At 50.3% G+C, this 20,290-nt stretch overlaps 1 protein-coding gene across 2 annotated transcripts in view; it reads left to right on the forward strand.

Moving 5' to 3' along the window:
* PPP1R16B (protein phosphatase 1 regulatory subunit 16B) overlaps positions 1 to 19,665 on the forward strand; it is a 397,098-nt gene extending 377,433 nt beyond the window's left edge. The window contains exon 11 of one of the 2 annotated variants that reach the window (XM_086932266.1): positions 17,552 to 19,665. In XM_086932266.1, the coding sequence (XP_086788392.1) occupies positions 17,552 to 18,034 (483 nt within the window). In that variant the 3' untranslated portion in view covers positions 18,035 to 19,665. The remainder of the gene's footprint in view (positions 1 to 17,551) is intronic. The other variant, XM_086932265.1, reaches the window with a different exon arrangement.
* Positions 19,666 to 20,290: the final 625 nt, after the last annotated feature.

Raw genomic sequence — 20,290 nt, forward strand, 5'->3', positions numbered from 1 at the left:
TTAATCTTAATCCCCATTACAAGTCCCTCAGAGGGTCTTCCTCCCTGCGATGGGACAGCATTCTTATAATATGTTTTATATCCCAACTTGAATGTGGGGGTAAGTAGCCATTTCTCCTGGAACAGGCAGAGATCAAATTTGTCTATGTAGCTAGACCATTCTGGGTCATCAAGTTTTTGTTTTAGGCCTGCAACATTCCAGGATGACAATATCCAAGGGTGTTGGCCCTTTTACTAATACTTTGTGCATTTGTAATGGCTCTTCTAAGTTGGGCTCAGTTGCTTTGCTAGTGCCATCTTTTGTTGTGCATAGGTGACCTTTTGCAACTGTCTCGTTTGGTAGGATACTGGTTCTATGGTTTTCCTACTGGTCTGGTTGCTTTTCTTTCTTTGGGACTGCCTGTTTTCCTGCTCTTAGTCAGTTCTCTAATTTGAGACATGACATTAGGTGATTGGGCTAGTCTTCACTAGCGGGATGAAATCCGTGCCCAAATTATGATGTTACGGTCTCTCTGTGGTCATGCAATTTAAAGCGTTGGGTTAGCTTGCCTGACACCCTTGTTCTTAGATCCATCGTTATCAGTCCCTGTACTATTTCCCGGTTAGTCATGATCAACATAATGGTATCTAACCTCTCAGTCCCTCCCTCCCTCCAGGCGCTCTGCCCTCTCTATGTCTGAGCGCACTACTGACAAGCATTGCCTCTTGTATCTGATCCAATGTATAACGTTATTGTTTAGTGAGGCTTCATCCTCTCTGATTCCTACTGCAACCTTAGATATGTTTTTTAAATATACTTTCTGGCCTTCTTCGCTCTTGTATGGCCGTTCTTTTGGCACAGAATTGGGGGAGTGGGTAATCTCTTGCTGCGTTCTCAATTAAGGCCTTTTGCTATGCGGATCGGGTAGCATTCATCGTGCACCTCCATGAGTTATTTGTGGCCAGGTTTTAAGCTGTGATGTGCGTAGGTATGCTATCTGATTAACACTATTGCATGGATTGATTGGCCTATTCTCTCTCCCCCTATGGGAATTGGGCAACTGCCCACTTCCTGAGCCCTCTGGGGGTATGTGATGCTGCTCGGAATTCTGGTTCTCATAATTGGGTGTCCTACTGGGTGTTGCGTTGTACTTGATTGGAAGTTTAGTTTTTTGTTTTGGTGGCCCCTTCCTTCCCTCCGGTATGTTAGTGGGACGTGTTACAATAGTGGCATCTAGTTGCTTCTTCAGGGAGGTTACTATAGTTTTGAAGTTCTACACTTCTTTTCCTAGTAAGTGGACTACCTCGACTTGTGCCTGTATCTCCTTAGGTTCATCTGTACACTTGCTCCCTTGTTTGCTTGGTTGCTGTGCTACTTTTTTGGGTACTTTGGGCTCTTTGCGTGTACCGCTCGGGTGGATCGCTATACCTTCTATAGGAGCCCTGTTAGTGTTTCCTTCAGCTAGCGGCGCATATCTGTTTGTGAGAGTGATACCTCTGGTGTCTGCATTACCCCTACCTTCTGCCATCATTTTCTCTTAAGCAGCGGGTCCCCTTCCTATATTTGCCCCCGACGGTAACTCCTGTATTGGAGTGTTGGATGTGTTTAGCAAAGTGGGCATTATTGGTGCTTGCTTAGGGAGGTGTTGCTGGCTATTTGTATGCACTACAACGTTGCTGTGATGTAATAGTGCTGGTTGTACTGCATGTTTTGTGTAGAAAGATGTGATCTTTGTAGGAGATGCCTTTTGCTATTAAATCGCCCCTTCAAGCATGATCTCTACCTCTACTATTAGGTTATCTATTTCAGCTATCGTGCAGATCCCACCCACACTTTTCTCTAGTTTTGGTGTTTTTCCCTTCCCTTTAGGCGCCTCTGTAGCTTTCCGCTTTCCCATATCAAGTTATATTGGCACCCCCAAGTTGTTGTTTTCCACTCAATATAAAATCAGGGAAGAGGGTCTAGCATAAGGAGCGTCGATGTAGAAGAGGGTAGAAAAACAATGGGAGGTAGGAGTGTGAAAGGAAAGTGTGCTATTGGTTTATTACCCGGTCTGCCCTACTCAACCCAGTTCAACCCTTCCAATTCAGTTCAGTTCTCCTTGTAATAGCGCGCGTGGCACAGTACCTTGTGTGATGTCTTTGCCAGGTCTACAACTTGGATGGTGTTGTTGCCGGATGAGACAGTGTGCTTGACGGCCCACAGCTGCAGAGTCACGCTCCGAGTCCACGGGGTGCAAGGGTCAAGAGAAAGGGCCCAGCCCCCTCTGGCTCTGATGGGCACAGATGGGCCCGCCCTTGGCCCGGGCACGGCACGGGCATGCCCACGCGCTGCCGGAGACCGGCAGCGTTTTTGTGTGCCTCTTGGTGCGTCACGTTGCGGCGTCAGCTACATTGGTAGCTGGGGGCTGTGGTCCACGGTTGCAGGATACGGCGGCAAGTGGTGTTGTTTCTGGCTCCCGCACTGTCGTAGACCGGCAGCGTTTTTGTGCGCCTCCTGGCGCGTCATGTTGCCGGCGTCAGCCGCGTTGGTAGCTGGGGGCTGTCGTCCCCGTATGCAGGATACGGCTGCAAGTGGTGGCGTTTCTGGCTCTTGCGCTGTGGGAGGTCGGCAGCATTTTTGTGCGCCTCCTGGTGGTCATGTTGGCGGCGTCAGCCGCATTGGTAGCTGGGGGCTGTAGTTCCCAGATGCAGGATACGGCGACAATTGGTGGCGGTATTGGCTCCCACAGTGTGGGAAACCGGCAGCGTTTTTGTGCGCCTCCTGGCGTATCACGTTGGCAGCGTCAGCAGTGTTGGTAGCTGGGGGCTATGGTCCCCGGTTGCAGGATACAGTGGCAAGTGATGGGGTTTCTGGGCGCGTTATGTTGACGGCGTCAGCCGCGTTGGTAGCTGGGTGCTTTGGTCCCCAGTTGCAGGATACAGCGGCAGCTCAAACAAAGTATACCGCGGAACCATTGCCCCAAATTGCCCATTTGCAAAGGATGTTACACCAACGGGGAGACTTCAACTTCAATGTACATCAAGCAATGGAAAGGTCACCACCCAGTTGTGGCTCCCCTACAGCAGCTTTTACTAGTTTGAAATGCTGTTTCAAAGTTTTCAGTGCGTTTATGTAATGTAGCCCGATCAAAAAGGATCACAAATCTACAAATTATTTTCACAAGCACAAGTAACCTACATGATAATGATTGAATCTTGGCTAGCCGCCACCTCAGCAGATTGATAATAGATGCCTGCATTGGGTAAATTATGGTTTTGGGTCACAATCCAGTTTCAATAAACTTGCGGCTGAAGAATCAAGATACGAGGTCCCTAAATGGCACCCGTCTCTCTCACACACACCTTAGAAACCATTGACTGAAAACATAATACCAACCCAGTCTGATCAGTGCTTCCAGATCAACTATTGAATGACTACTCAAACAATAGCAATTAGGATGCCTTTAAGGCAGCCGTTAGGGCCTCTTCAATAATGATCTCAAGCAATATGTACAAACTGTGTCTCTTAGAACTTAGAAAACTACAGAAAGAACTTTCCGTTGTCCAGAGGAGGCATAAGGTAGCAGACACTCCTAAGATCTACAGCATTAACACCAGTGGAAGGGGAAACAGCAGTACTCGATGACGATAAAGGGGAGCACCCCTCTAAGTACAAATACTCCTTTACCATGAACACATCAGACAAGGTACTGTTCGTCTCTATGACTTTCAAACAAACCAGCATTGGGTGCACTTCACTTTGACTCATTTTGGCAGGAAAGCACAAAAATGATGCCAAGGCACACAAATAATATCTACACCCACTGTGGTAGTCTGAAATAACAGAGTTAAGATTGTAATGAAACAACAGACAAGAACCTCCTAGCAGTCAATTTACCGTTTCGCTGTGGCTCATGTGTTGTGGGCTAACCTGCACCCTCAACTGTCCCCTGCATTGTGGCTTCTGGTGCGGGCTGTGGTTGTAACAATTTAAATTCTGCTGCTTACACTCACACTGACACTCGATATACAGCACTCATGCACTCACTGACTGAATTATGACAGACTTACAACACCCTTTCACATAGTTGGTTGGCTAAGGCTTGCTCTGCTTACCTGGGTATTATCGGGATCACAGTGGGTCTTGTCCTTTGGGTCATTTCACTCATAGTGATGGCATGCCATGCTGCGTTCATTTACAGAATGCTGGTTGAGATAGGTTGATATTCTTGCCAGAGACCACTGTAGGGTAACCATTAAGCTCCAGCAGGAATGTCATTAACTGAAAGACAGTTATCCATTATGGCTCAGTTTGGACCCTTCTTCTTTTCAGATAATTTCTTTCTCTGTATTATATGTCACTTTGGAGTGGTGGCTTAGTGTGTGCTCCTCATGTCAGGCACCTAGGTCTGCCATCCTGATTCAAAACCTTGTATTCCAATACATCTAACTAACTTATTTCAGTCCTGGCTATGCTAACCTGCTAGGTACTGCATCGTTTTTGAAGCCCAATAAACGTCAATTTTCAGCTCTTCTACTTTGGACTAGTAGTTTCTTTATTAGGTCTCGCATAAGACATGCGGTGTCGCTGCAAGAGGCTTTATTTACATACAGTGGGCTTACAGTCCACATTGCTTACTATTTGTTGGCTTCTTTGTCGCTCTGATTTGGCTTCTGCTATGTGATCAGCGCTTGCCGCTGTCACTTTTTTAGGTTGAAACCTCCCAGATAGAGCAGCTGTCTGATTTGCTAAAGACAGCTTGGGGACATTCAGAAAGCTGACCTAGGAATGCATCCCGCCATTTGCTTACCATGAGCTTTGTAGTTTGTAACTCACATTTTCTGGCTTTCTATTTGCTAGCGCTATTTGCACGAGACTGTCCAGCTTAAGTTCGTCCCTCCCGTTGCCCAAACCAAGTAGTCTGTATTCTTCCACAAACTTGCTTTCTCTAAACAGGCCTTTAAATCTTGTTCTTATCTTGTCACATTTGTTTCTCATTCAAAGACAGAGGTCAAGTGTCAAGCTCTCTCTTTTCTGAGGGAGATTGGTGTTTACTTTTCTTTCTCTGGCTTCAAAGTGAGAGAATTTATGTCACAATCCTGCTGAGTGTCCATGTAATAGGTGAGGATGTTGGATGGCTTTTGTCCCAGTGTACCCCAATATATATGCGGTCACCAGTAGGTAGTTATAGTTAGGACCTAGTTTCCATAGAAAAAGCGTTTTTTGTTTTGCCAATAACTTTAGCGTTGTTTGACGAATCTTCGCCAAATTTTCAAAACTAACGGCCCGCTCCTGACCTGAAAGTTTTGGGGTGATTCGTCAAGCGGGGGCCGAGAAAAAGGGGGGTCCCAAAACATGTTTCCCCCATGTTTCATTTCCATAGGAAAAATTGGAACAGGCTACAGCCCAAACTGCTGAACGGTATTACACCAAATTTGGCAAAAAGGTAGCCCTGGTCCAGAAAGAGACCTTTTTTTTAAATGGTGTCAATCCGTTCAGTAGTTCCTGAGAAATGTAAAAAAGCAAAATATTGATATCTGAGTGCCGAAGAGGGTTCACAAACCCTCCCGTGCTCGAGCTTCACTCTGATTGGCTGCCAACACTCCAAACCAGACACTGTTGGCAGCTATCTTGTGACTCTGTAACCAAGTCACAAGATAAAGGGTGAAACAAAGATAAAAAAACATGAAAAGGGGGCAGGGTACAAACGCCCTGACCCCCTAGGCCTGCTCAGGGGGTCCCCCAAGGACCCCCAAAAAGTTTATTTTTTTTGTAAAACAGCAGATTTCGCGTTGGGTTTGCGAATCCTGCCGAAAATGTTAAAAAAATGAAGCGAGGGTTCCCATGCTTCATTTTAATGAGTTCCCCGGATGACCCAGGTCCCGGAGGCAATGCCAAAATGAAATAGCGGGGGCCTCTGAAATATATATTCAACTCATTCTGGGTGATGGGATATTTGTCTTACATCATGGCGGAACTTGGCATGAAGTAACATGGATCATGCACGTGCACCATTACCTTGGCCTGTCTCAGCGATTGTGGTCTGGTTACATGGGAGGTGAGCAGAACCTGCTATCCTCTTAGTGGTAATGGGCTGCTGCCCCTACCAAGGGCTAAGTAGTCATGCCCAGTAGTAGCAGGATACCTTTTTGTTATAAGTAATCAGTAATTTGACCTGCCCTTTTTACTTGCATCATCGGAGTGGGGCTTACTGATCCACTCGAGTACAGTTCTGCTGCTGAGTGCTTAGCTACTCTACGTCTCACATCAGGATGGATGTAGCACTTGCAGTGGTGTGTTTGCGTGCATCACACTCGTATGTATGTGTGTTTGTGGGGGCAGTATGTGGAGGGCTGCACATGTATTAGTATACAGCTCGCAGTTATTTATGTGTGCCTGGGGGTGGAGTACTTGGAAGACTTGCGCGCATGTTGGTATACAATGCGCTGGTATGTATGTGTGCCTATGGCTTCTGTGCATGGGGGCTGGCATGCTTGTTGTGTACTACACGCTCATATGTATAGGTGCCTGTAAGTGGTGCAGTACATGGAAGGCTACATGCGTGTCTGCACACATCACCTAAAAATGCATGTGTGTCTCTGAATGGCACAGTGGATGAAAGCCTTAGGTTTCACATTGGGCCTGCTGGCGAAGAAATGTGAAGGTAGAGGAGCTCCCCAGAAAGATTTGTGGATTGCTCTATTCCTGAGAGTTGGGTGGGACACACACTGAAGGAAGGGAGTGCTAGGTACTTCATGCACATCGAATGGGCTCTTTGAATCTAGAAGAGGTCACTGATGAAAGGGGCATGGGATCATCTCAGGAAGGAGATGGGGCTGATAAAAGAATCATAAAGAGCAGGGGTTGAGCCCTTTGACAACCTTTTGATGAGCATATAGCAGTAAAGCTGTTACAGGGATTCTGCTTAAAAACAGAACTATGCCTGGGACTACAAAACATCAGTATGTAGGATCTCAATCACCATACTACATCAGTACCTAAGGGCCCAATTCCAGACTAGCTCATAATGCCGTACTTGCTCTTCTAAGTTTTCCAGAAAAACAAGTAAATTGGCACCCCAGAACACAACACTCTTCCCTCTCAGAGATCACAGTAGCAGGCCATCACCTTTCGTTCTCTCACTCAAATGTAGCCACAATAAACTGAAAAGAGACACAAAGAATGATTACAATATTTATTGAAACTATTGTGCCCTTATTTTGTACTAACTGCACTGCCATCAAAAAACATATATAGGTAAAAAATGTGGTTATCATAATAAACAGACTGTACACAATGAAAAGCCATGTCATATTCAAAGACAGATCTGCCTAAGCCTACCCTCACTATAGAAACACAATGTTATATTATAGATCTCTGAGATTAGTGGGGAACCCCATACCTGGCATACATAAGTAGTTGTTCTACATCACAGGCAGCGGAGCTCTCTCCCAGCTTGGGACCTTTGCAAGAATTTGTCCTCTCTCCTTTGAAAACGACAATTCCCAGCTTATATGATAAGAAGTGCATGTTCAAAACAGCAGCTGGATTTTTCTATTATGTCTAGGTGTTAGTGTCCGATCACAGAGAAAATAGAGCACAGTGTTTATCGACATTGTATGAAATATTTCCTCTGAATCCCAGCAGAAGAACTAAATAACAAAACATGTGCAGCCCATTTGAAAAATAAAACAGAAAACAAGCATGTTCTTTGTAATGTGTTCAAAGCAAATACTGGCTATTATGTGCAGCTAGGCTAACATAAGGAAGGAAACACAATGGGCCTGTGCTGTGGTGCTACCAAACCTGGAGTTGCTCCTACTGTGATAGACACTTTCCTGGACAAAGGAAAGGACAGACAAGAGGGTTCAAAAGGACCAGCACCCATACCATGAATTTTAAAGACTGAGACACTAAATAACATTTGTGCTGCAAACAGAATATAATAAGGCAAACTTGAGGATTTCAAATTGGCTGACTAAACCTGTGCATCAGCGTAGAGCACCTCAGCAGGCCATCTGCCGTGTTTGGCTGGGACTGGGAACTGAGGGTCTGTCAGTCTCCCTCTTGGGTGAAAGGACATCGCCCAGGAGAATCAAGAGCACTCACCCTGGAGCCTGGAGCACCAGCTTCTGCCTAGTCCAAGACCAAAGAAGCCTGTGGGTAGAAGAAGATCACCTAGAGGGAGCAAGGTCCAGTGGGGATCCTGCCGATTGTATCTCAAGAGCCGATTGGATCCCAAGAGCAGAGTGTAAGAATCTGGTCCTTCAGGATCGCAGCACTGAATGGGCTGTCTGCCAGTGTGCACTGCTCAGTACCCACATACGTAAGTTGAGGCTGCACTGAAGAATAATGGTCATAGCCCTGGTGCCTTTGTGTGACGAGAAAAGGGCTGTCACCCTGTCCGGCGCCGTGCCCTGAAGAGGGCCATCACTTATTTGTGCTTCTTGTGACGCATATATTACAGAAGGGAGCAGCAGTGAAGATTGAGGGCCGTTGCCTTGGTGCATCACAGCAACAAGATGAGGGCCATCACCCTGTAAACAACTATGGACTGAAGGGGCTGTTGCCTTGCATGGCGCTGTTGTGGCCCTCGCATCTGTCGGGAGGGAGCTGTGATAAAGTGAGAGGGCCATCGCCCTGGAACAGTGTGCAGCTGTGAAGAAGGAGCGGGTTGTGGCCAGCAGAGGAAAAGCTATGATTCAACTCCCTGCATCCAGGTGCACCCAAGACCTGCCGACAGACTCATGGAAACTTACACTGTGATGGGAGGAGCATCATAGACGCCTGCCGTCCCGACCACAGCATTGATACGTATGCATCAGCGTAACACAGATACACGTTCAGACTCTCCGCACCACCTCTCAAATGAGAGAGGGTTAGAATGAATACTGGGCAGCCGGGCCCCTGGGGAGAAGTTGCTCTGACTGACGCTCTAGAGTGCAGAAACACTTTGACTTTCTCACAGCTATTGTTGATCTTCTAAGACTTGGACTTACTAGTGGGGGCCAGGCTTAGATGTCGCCTCATGTAAATGGGGAATAGCTGCAGTCCTTAAACGGTGTAGTGGAACTCAAGAGCTGACCCCAGTATTACTAGTGTGCCTGCCTTATGTACCCTGTGTATATTGTTTGTGGTGTGGAATATTGTACTTTATGTTCCTATATAAATAATACCTTTTATATAAAAGCAAGTATTTGACTGGACAATCAATTTTGGGGCGCTCGGTGTATTTTGAGTTATGAGCCTGTGTTTACCCTGCGCCTATTTCGTCCTCAAGAAGCCGTGGACTTCTTAATCCACACTCCCACTGAAAATGAAGTGTTGAAGGGGTACTTAGTCCAGTTGCTGTCAGTCCATAGTAGGCCCGGCCTGGGACATCAGAAGAAAAAGACCTCAATAGTAGCTGCAGCTTGCCTTGTGGTCCCGCAAAGGGGGGTTCTGACATCATTGATTGTATGTAGGGCTTAATTATTAGTGTAAAAGTGGCAATATTTTACAAAATATTAATTCACATGTGACACAGATGAATTGTTGCCATTGATCGAGTCATTGTTCGGCACTCACTTTTTCCATAATCCTATAACCTCCAGGTACCACCTAGGTGTATTAATTGCCCTAATTATTATAATCAATACGCAGAACCCAGGGTTAAACCTCGTTTTAACACCTTAGATGCGTGTAAACATCCCTCCCCAGTGCTGCGCTGTCCATTGGAACCAGTGCTGAATGGACGTCCAATGGTCGTGCGCAGCACTGGGGAGGTAGCGCTGCTGACGACCATTGGCCGTCAGCAGCACTTAAGGGGTTAAGTGGTGGCAATTACAGAAAATAGATCACAGGAGATGGTACTCACATCACAGACATATTTGCCTTTGGTGAGCTTAGACCCTTTATGGAGTGTAGGATGGAATATAGGTTACTTGAAAACAGTAGATTACGAGATTGCCAAGTGAGACAATGGGGGCCTGAGTCACAAACTACACTTTTAAATAAATGTACAATTTAGAATAAGTTTACTACTTTACAGTATTTACGAACCGCACTAATGTAGTAACTTACACTTTTAAAGTGACTTATACGTTGATGGTAAGTCCAACCACTGCTACTGAAAAACCCTCCCATAGTAAATAATGGAGATAGGGACTTAAAATAAAACCCCATAGGAGATATTGTTGAATTAAATTAAAGTATTTAAAATATTTAAATACATATAAATACATATCATTTAGTGTTTAAAAAGGGATACAAATATTACATATTATTTATATATAAAATATAGATTTTAATATTTATATATGTTTATTGTTAACTAAAATAAAGAGCAGATATTTAATATTAGTTATAACATGTTTATTTTGTCATTAAAGGCCTTTGACTTGACTTAATTAAATAATAAATATGTTCTCTTTTTATAAGAGTGGAAGGAGGTGTGGAAGCAGACAATGTAAATGTAAATGTATTGCGATTTATATAGCGCACGTATCACCCGCATTAGCATTAGCGGGGCAGCGAGGCGGCGGCCCAGAACGGCCGGGACCACGATCCGCATGCACTGGGCCTGTCAGCGTGGCCCACCACCGCCGCCGGTCCCCGCCTGCAGCACTGCCCCAATCCCTGGCTGAACCTGCGCACCTCGACATTCGGCGAGGGAGGTGGTAGCCTGTCGGCCCGAGGGGCGCGGAGAAGATCTACTGGGGCCCCCGCACGTGGTGGGAAAGCACTGGAACTCTTGCCCTGCCAGTCGTGGTGGCGCTGACGCTGGGGACACCTGCACTGACAGCCGCGCGCTCCCAACCGCGGCCCCCACGGAGGCGAGCGGGCCCCCTTGATGTGAAGAGGCCCCTGCGGACCTGCTGCGCTCTCACCCTCTGGGCAGTGCAGCGCGGTGTGCCGCGGGCGCCATCTTGGGCGGCTTCCCGCCCGGCCTGGCCGGCGCTTCCCGCCTCGCCGTTGGACCCGGCGTCCCTGCGCCCATCACGCGGCCCCCGCCGTGCCCTGCGACGCTACATTGCTCACCCGGGGGGGCAGAAGACTGGGAGGAACGCGGAGGCGCCACTTACGTAGCACTGGTTGTCCCGGGCCCGGAGCGGCGCCCAGAAGGCCTAGGGCTCGATCTGCAGCCGGCAGAGGGAGGTACCGGCAGACGCGGCTGGGGGCTCTGGGGCGACATGTCCGGCGGGAGGTCCAAGAAGGACCGTACCATTAAGGATCTCTTCACCCCCCCTGCCATGGGGAAGCGGAACGGCCCCGCGGGATCCAATCCCCGGGGAGACACGGACAAGAAGACGGTGGCCTCGTCGCCCCCTGGGGGAGCGGACCCCGAGGCTCCAGTCACGCGGTCCTTTCTGGAGTCCCTGTTCACTGGCCTGAGGGAAGACATCCACGCCCTAAAGAAGGAGCTCCAGGACGAGATCAAAGAGGTTCGCCGCAACACCGATGCCGTAGGGGAGAGAGTGGCAGACCTGGAAACGAAGAGCGACACACGGGACGCCGAAATAGAGGCCCTAAGACAGGAGCTGGCCCGCATCCACGACCAACAGGTGGACCTCCAGACACACGCCGAGGATCTGGAGAACCGCTCCCGGCGGCATAACATCAGGATCCGAGGAGTGAAATTGTCCCCGGACACGGAGGACCTCTTCCGGTTTACACAGGGTCTCTTCAACCACATCTTGGGCCGTCAGGCGGACGCCCCCCTGCGACTGGACAGGGCCCACCGGACGGGTCCGCCGAGGGCCGACGCGACGCACCCGCCGGACATCCTGGTGTGCGTGCAGGACTTCAGGACAAAAGAGGAGATCCTAAGCAAGGCACGCCACATGGAGAGAATCACCTTTGGCGACCATTCCCCGACGTTATACCAGGACCTGGCGGCACTTACCCTGGAGAAACGGCGCACCTTTCGGCCAGTGACGGCGGAACTGAGACAGCGCAACATTTCCTACAGCTGGGGGCACCCCTTCCGCCTGGTGTTTCGGCTTGGCAATGTCCTCCATCAGCCGCGCACCCTCCGGGACGCCTGCCGAGTGCTGGGCGTGGATGAACCGGTGGTCGACGACGGGTCACCGGGAGACAAGTCTACTAACGAGGCTGCCCCAGGTCGCTGGCAGCAGCAGCGGCGCAGACGCAGGCCGCGACGCCCCGCGGCCACGGAGATAGAGGAGGGGCAGAGGGCTGCGGTGGAGACAGTGGCGCAGGGCCTAGCGCCTGCGAACAATGGCTGACCGCTGGGAGAGCGACGCACTAGTTCCACAAGACATGGTTGGTTCGGGCTAATCTAGTCCGGCGGCGGGGGCGCGTGCAGAGCGCTCCTTGGCCTTCCCTGATGGTGACTCTGACTCTTCACCTGCGGCGGAGCACTTTGAGTGGGCCGACCTGCTTGCGACGTCGCCACTGCTCCCATTCTACGGACTTACCTTACCACGGGTCCAGCAGCCACGTGCCTGGACCTGGGACAATGTTGGACCACATTTCTTTGCCAGTTGGGGAGAAGGGTTGGGTGGGGATCCGGGTACGGGGAGTTGGACGGGAAGAGTTTGCACCGAGGGTGGGGGGGATCCGGGCGGGGAAGTTGCTCCGGTTGAGCAGGGACAGGGGGGGGCAGTCGGGGTTGGGGGGGAGTTGGGGGGAGAGGGGGGAGGGGCAGGGGGGCTCTCCTTGTCCAGGGGGTTCGGACGCCACGGGAGGAACTGACGAGGCTCCCAACACAGTGTCTTCCACGACCCGCTGGCCCACAGCCACGGCCTCCGGGTGGGTTTGGCGTCTTTCTTACGATCCCAGATATGCCACGACACCTCACAGTGCTCACGCTTAATGTGCGGGGTCTCAACAGTCCGAACAAACGCAGGGCGATACTATCCTGTCTCGAGCGCTCCAAGGCGGATATCTGCCTTCTTCAAGAAACACACCTTGTGCGCAGCGACCAGCATAGACTCAAATCCCGCGCTTTTCCATGGCAGTTCTTCTCCTCTTCCCTGAAGAAGTCTGCGGGGGTGGCGATCCTAGTGGCTAAATCCTTTGAGGGGAAGGTCCTCCAGAAAGAGGCCGAAATTAAAGGGCGGCTTCTACTCTATAGCTTCCAAATTGCGGGCCACACCTTGCTGGTGGGCTCTGTTTACGGCCCGAACGAGGGGCAGGAAAGGTTCCTACATACAGCTCTAGAGACCGCTACATCCACTACGCACACTCACTTGCTGCTGGGGGGGACCTCAACATCGTATTTCATAACACGGCGGACCGCTCAGGCCAAAGATCCGGGCAGGTAGGGGCGCTCACAGCGGCGGGACATGCACACTTAGCAGACTTGGGCCTCACCGATTTATGGCGACACACACACCCCCTAACCACTGCCTATACGTATTTCTCGGCGGCACACAAGACGTATGCGAGACTGGACTATTTTCTGGGCTCCTCTCAACTGGCGTTACAGGTTGAGGGCGTGGAGATACTGCCAGCCGCGCTATCGGACCACTCCCCGGTGGTGGCGACGCTTCGTGTGGGAGCCATGCCGGCTCCACAACGACACTGGAGGCTGCAAGACGGTCTCTTGCAGCTGCCTGACACCCAGACCCGGCTCACAGCCGCGATTAGCCATTTTCTGGACCACAACGCCAATGATGACACCACGAAGGCCACCCAGTGGGCGGCCCTCAAAGCGGTCCTACGCGGGGAAATCATCTCCATCGCCACGGCCAACAACAAGGAAAGGGCGCTGAAGCGTGCCGAGCTTACCCAACGGGTGGCAGAACTGGAACAGATGCACCAGCGCACGGGGGCGGCCAGGGCATGGCGACAATTGTGCGCCGAACGGAAAATGCTGGCGGCCTTGGATCAAGACGTGGCGGAATACGCCGCTATGCGCCTCAAACACGTCTATTATACCGGTGGCGACCGTTGCGGGAGGCTGCTGGCCAGCAGGCTACGGGCGCAAACTCAGAGGCAACAAGTGCGCTCTCTCCTGTCGGCCAATGGCGACCAGATTACGGAGGACGCGGCGATCGCGGCGGCCTTCGGCAATTTTTATGCGGCGCTCTACGACGCGGATCACCTGGACCCCAATGCCGGCCCGGCCTACTTGCAGGGCGCGGAGCTCCCCACCCTTACCCAAGCCCAAGCGGACTTTCTGGAGCGGCCCATAGGCCTGGAAGAGGTCATCTCGGCCATTGCCCGCCTCAAGGTTGGGAAATCCCCGGGACCCGACGGCTATACCGCGGCATTTTACAAGACCTTTTGCCAGCAGCTTGCCCCTCTCTTGCGCGACCTGTTTAACACATTTGACACGCCTGGCGCCATACACCCGGACCTGCTAGAGGCGTCTATCTCTGTTATTCCCAAACCAGGCCGTGATCCGGCGGCCTGCGGTTCCTACAGGCCCATCTCGCTACTGAACGTAGACTTGAAGCTCTACACTGGCATACTAGCGAGCCGCATCGCACCATATATGCAACAGCTGATAGACCCCGACCAAGCGGGCTTTATCCCTCAACGGCAGACCAGCGACAACACCAAGCGGGTGCTACACCTCATTGAGGCCGGGTCGCGCACTAAACCCGGCTGCATGCTCCTCACCATCGATGCGGAGAAAGCCTTCGACAGAGTGCATTGGCCATACCTCGACCAGGCCCTCCGTCACTTCGGATTTGGGGAGAAACTCCGCCATCGCATCTTCAACTGCTACCGCCGGCCCAACGCCGCGGTGAGGGTGAACGGTCATACCTCCCCGAGGTTCGACATTGGCAGAGGCACGCGCCAAGGCTGCCCTCTGTCGCCGCTCCTATTCGCATTGTATATGGAGCCGATGGCTCAGAGAGTGCGGCAACATGCTCTCATTTCTGGTATCAAATTTGGAGCCGACACGCATAAGATCAGCCTGTACGCGGACGACGTCTTGCTGTCCCTTACTGACCCGATGCGATCCCTGCGTGCTCTCTTTGTGGAGCTCCACACCTTCGCCCTGGCCTCGGGTTTTAAAATCAACGAAGCCAAATCTGAGGCCCTGAACATCTCCCTAAGCCCGGACGTGGTGGCCGAGATTAAATCGGAATTCAAGATACAATGGTCGGACGCAACCGTCCCGTACCTAGGCGTTCGCCTGGCTCCTACTGTCAGGGGCACTGCGCGAGTCAATTACGAGGCCCTCACACTCAAACTCCGGGAGCAGCTCCGGCGTTGGAAACCACTTACGCTGTCATGGCTAGGCAGAATTGCCGCAGTCAAAATGACACTGCTGCCGCAGATCCTGTACCTGTTTCAGACGCTCCCCTTGAACCCCCCGACGGGTTGGCTTCAACAAACCCAATCGGAACTGTCACGGTTCATTTGGAACGGCCGGCGACCTAGGTTTAAGCACACTCTCGCCACTCTACCCCCAGCGAACGGGGGGGTCGGCGTGCCAGACCTTACCCTGTACTTCCAGGCAGCACAGCTGCGCACCTTCGTGGAATGGTTCCAGCTGGAGTCCGGTAAACACTGGCTCTTCCTGGACCAGGCAGTGGCCGGCCGTACCCTCCAGGGCGTGCCCTTCCTACCTCGCCGACACCGTCCCCCTAACCTGTACGCTTCTGAAATCACCAGCACCGCCCTGCGAGTGTGGGACAGAGTGGCCGTGGCCAAGGGGCTGACCACCTTCCCCTCACCTATGACTCCCATCTTTGAGAATCCGGACTTCTCGCCGGGCTTGGACGCCGGAGCATTCACGACGTGGCGGACGACGCCCTGTAGAGCGGCGGGACACATGTTCGATATCAAGGGGATCCTCCCGTTCCAGCAGGTCAAGGCGGATTACGGTGTGGCCGAATCGGACCGCTTGCAATACCTGCAGGTGCGCCACTGGGTGCTCCACCCCTCGATCCAGCCCGGAGCCCAACGGCACCTCACGCCCTACGAACGATGGCTGCTGACGCGCACCTCGGATAAGAAATTGATTTCAGACCTTTATCAGCAGCTACTTCTCACTCAGGCACACACGTACAACGCGGGCCAAGTCCGGTGGGAAAGGGACCTGGGGAGGCAGCTCACTAGGAAAGAATGGGAGGGGGTGTACCATAGAGCCAGACACTCGGCGCACCACACCGGGCTTACCGAGACATTGACTAAGGTAGCCACATACTGGTACCACACCCCTGAGAGACTACATCAATGGGATGCCCGAATCAGTGACAGATGCTGGAGGGGGTGTGGGGAACTAGGGACATTGGAACACCTGCTGTGGAGCTGTGAGGCGCTGCGCCCCTATTGGGACCCTATCCTGGACCTTATAGATACACATCTAGACACACAACTGCCGCGCTTCCCAGCATACATTATACTAGGCCTCCCAAACGCACTCATGTACCCTCTGAAATCCTGGCGAGGCCGCTTGATCGCACTTGCGCTTGGGGCTGCGGTCCAAAACATTGTGGCCCACTGGAGGGCAATTCAGGCTCCGCAGCAACTGGGGTGGCTTCACCGGCTCTGGGCGATCCTGGGAATGGAGAAACTATCACTGGCGGCAGCGGGGAGGGGGGCGGACTTTGCGGAACTCTGGCGGCCATTCCTCGCCTTGCTTACCGGGGAGTTTCGGGAGGTGAGCTGCCAACGCTACCTGCGCCTGCTACGCCTGGCAGAAACACCTCTCCCGGACCCCAAGACTCACGCCCGTAAGCGCACGGGCCCTGCGCGCGCAGCACCAACTGACTGTTAGTAGTAGACCACAACCGATAGTTTAATCCCGGAAATGGACAAGGAGAGGGGAGGGCTGGGGTGGGAAGGGTAGGGGGGTTGTTTACAGTTCTTTGTTTCTCGAGTTGCACTAGCACTGATTAGCTTGCACCGTTGTAGCACCTCTTATGACGCGGCCGGCCCAGTTGGGTTGTAGGCGGCTTGCTGTGTTAACAAAATGATGTACCCGCTGGCCTCGTGAGGGGTGTCAGTGGGGTCGCTGACCTAGGCCTCCCTGGAGTGGTGACGGCCCCTACAGATGTCTCTGAGGTGCATTTCTTTGCCTATGCTCAATAAAATATTTAATACATAAAAAGACCAAGAAGAGACCACAATCTTATTGCACTCCGGCATAAGTGCTGTTAGGAATCTGATTAAAAGGTACATACCCACCACACTCCAATGCAACCAAGCTCAGTTGATACCCAGTGAAGGCCGAACGCTTCGCCAAGTCAAACACTAAGGTATTGACCATGATGGGCATTAATTGTATTTAATGACCCTCAAAGGATCGCTGCTGTGACCTCTCATTCTGACTGATAGAATCTGATATCCTACTCCAATACAAATAATGAGATTCAATGTTGTCTTCTTGTATCTATTCCTTACATGCCAAAAAGCAGAATGTTGTGCAGTAAAGACCTGGGAAAGTGTGTGTTGGGGGGGGGGGGGCTTGCTACAAATGTTTTACTAGGATTCTGTGTCTCAGTAGCTCAAGTACTTGAACACTCCGCTGAACTTATGATTATGCACGCGTTTAAATGCCAGTGAGCACTTTGTGAAACACAAAACAATTCCAGATAGGTAGCAATAAGTCTTGCAATGCGGCATTACTTTTTATTTCTGTCAAACCTGTGTTTAATTGTTGTTCTGTTTCTTATGTTTGCAGACTGTGAGCCTTGAGACACTCTCCTCTCTACCCCAGAGTGAGGACAGCGACTGTGAAGCACAGCTTCAGAATGGGTTCACATTCCAATATTCTCTTTCCAATGGGGACCCTTCCATGATGCACAGAACACTAGAAAGTGTCAGCACCCCGTCCATTCCGTACAGACCTCTGCACTACCCCGACACAGACTCTCCCTGGCACGACTGCAAGGACCGCACCCACCAAACACTTGCTGAACTGAAGCGTCAGAGGGCGGCTATCAACAGACTGAGTCACCCGCTACTAAGTACCCACATGGTCAACGGTGCAGAAAATGGCGGGGAACCCAAAGTGCAGCTCATTGGCTCAAGAACTTCTTCCTGCTGCCCTAATGGGACTTCCGTATATTACACAGTAAGCAGTGGGGACCCACCCCTGCTGAAACTGAAAGCTCCAATCGAGGAAATGGAGGAAAAGGTTCACCGCTGCTGCCGAATTGCATAACCAGAGAGAAAAAGGCTGGGAAAGAAAATTTGACATTCGCAGGGGAAACTAGGCTGAGCGTGCTTGCTTGTCCCCTCTGGTGTTCCGTGCTTTATGCAAACTTTACCTAACAGCACTCCGAGAAATTTAGCAAAGCTAACAGGTTCCCCATAGGCTGGGCATTAGAATGTCCGTGGAAAATACTGTAAAAAACATTGGTTATTTTTCGGGTGTTGTTATTGCTACCCACTCAGTTCAGCAGCAATGCTTTGATAGTACTGTAAACGTCATGGAGTGACAACACAGATCTGACAGATCAGTTCAGACCTTATGACCCTGTCTGTCCTAGTTCATATCAGTGATCATGTGTGCGTGATGAATGTGAAAGGTCATCTGGCAGGCTGTTGATAGTGGTTGCAGTGCAAGTGGTAAAGCTGCCACGACTGGTGAGGCATTGACAAAAGCTTAGCGAGCACTAGCCCAGAATGCTGAGTGTTATGCTCAGCAAGTTGTGGAACTTGAAGCAAAGGAATGAGCGGCCAATGTAGGCAGAGCCCAGGTAAGCATGTTATTTTGATGTTAATGAACAAGCCTTGAAGTTGAACACGGTCTTATGTTCTACTGCGAATACCTTGTGTGATCCTTGACAAATCATTTTACATTACTCTTCTAATTCTCCAGATAAAAATTGAGGACCTTATTTATGTGACCTTCACGACGCTAAGGTCACTTTTTGAGTTGCTGCAATGGCGTAAAAATGCACCACACTTTTTACAAAGTGACTCCTTTTGACAGGTGCGTCACTTTGTAAACTCCTGCGCTACATTATACCTGTGTCAGGTATAATGTATGCAGTGTGGGCGTTCTCCCACAAAAAAGGCTTGTAGTAGTAGCGTAGGGAAATCTATGAGACTTCACTACGCCTCTTCTAAGATGCCATTGCGTCAAATCCTTACGCCTGCTTCACAGCAGGCATAAGGAGTGAAGCAGGCCCTTTCACATGAGACTTTCCCCATGTGAAAAGACACATTGCTGTAGTTGTGTGTTTTCGAACACACCCCAGCAATGTGCCACTTTTGCGCCTACATATATGTCAGGAAGACTGATGTATCTGTAAATCCTTACGACATGGAGCGCCGTAGAGTCAATACGACGAATCCATGGTGTCGCAAGGAGGGTGAACTGAAAATTGTAGGTTCGCTGTTTTCACGAAGAGATGCAACACCTTTCATAAATGAGGCCCTGAGTGTGAATGCCAACGAGCAAATATCTGGTGCAACCACCACCCATGAAAGCTATGTGTCCAGTCATTTCAAGTACATTTATGGAGGAGTTCATTCTATCTTGCCTAATAAACCCATCCCCTCATCTCCTTTTGACATTAATTTACTGCTGTGTTTCTACATTCTCTTGTACAGGCAAAAACACTAAAAAAAGGGCACATAGCAGAGTTAAGTGGTGCTGTAGATTTTTTTTATAGAAACACCTGTAGATATATCAATGTATATAAAAAATAAAAATGAATAAGAGGATGCAAGAGGGGCAGTTAAAGAAGAAATGAGACAGAATCAGAAGACAAAGAAGAGATTGACAAAGAGCATATAAAATAATGATTCTCGGAGTGCATATAAAAGCGTGATTCTAGAAGTTGTAATCTGCTGTTTATTTTCACAGTAAAAGCAGGTCCAGTCCACAACTCATGAGGCAATTACAGACAAAAAGGCCAAGGAGTATTTATAGATCTCTGGATACAGATTCCCAAAGAAATACGAACGAACACAACAATATACCCTGATCTAATGGTGGTCATCAGAGAGTAAAGACAAAACCACCTCATTGGTACCTGCTGTGGATGAGTCCTTGGACCTGGGAAGCAACAGCCACGCAGGTGACTTGAGCTGCCGCAGGGATAACTTCGAGATGAGGGAGCAAGATCCGTCCACAGCAGATACCAATAAAGTGTATTTCCTTTACTCTGTGGTGACCACTGTTTGCAACAACGTTTTAATTTTTTTCATTCTATTACACTGTTACATGCACAGCAGAGTGATTTTTGATTTAGGTACTGATGAATGCCTCTTACACCCTGCTGAATGGTTATTTTAGGCTAGACACACAACACAAGGAGGGAGGTACCCTTGGAACCAATAAGGGACCGGGTTAATAAGTGTGAAAAAACAAACAAAGCGTCCCTAGATGGTGGGGGTATACCCTAAGGCGTAAGGTAACCTAGCCAAAGGGCTTGGGGGTTATCTACGCTGTCAGAGACACAATTAT

Source organism: Lissotriton vulgaris, chromosome 7, assembly GCF_964263255.1.
Source record: "Lissotriton vulgaris chromosome 7, aLisVul1.2, whole genome shotgun sequence".
Lineage (NCBI taxonomy): Eukaryota > Metazoa > Chordata > Amphibia > Caudata > Salamandridae > Lissotriton > Lissotriton vulgaris.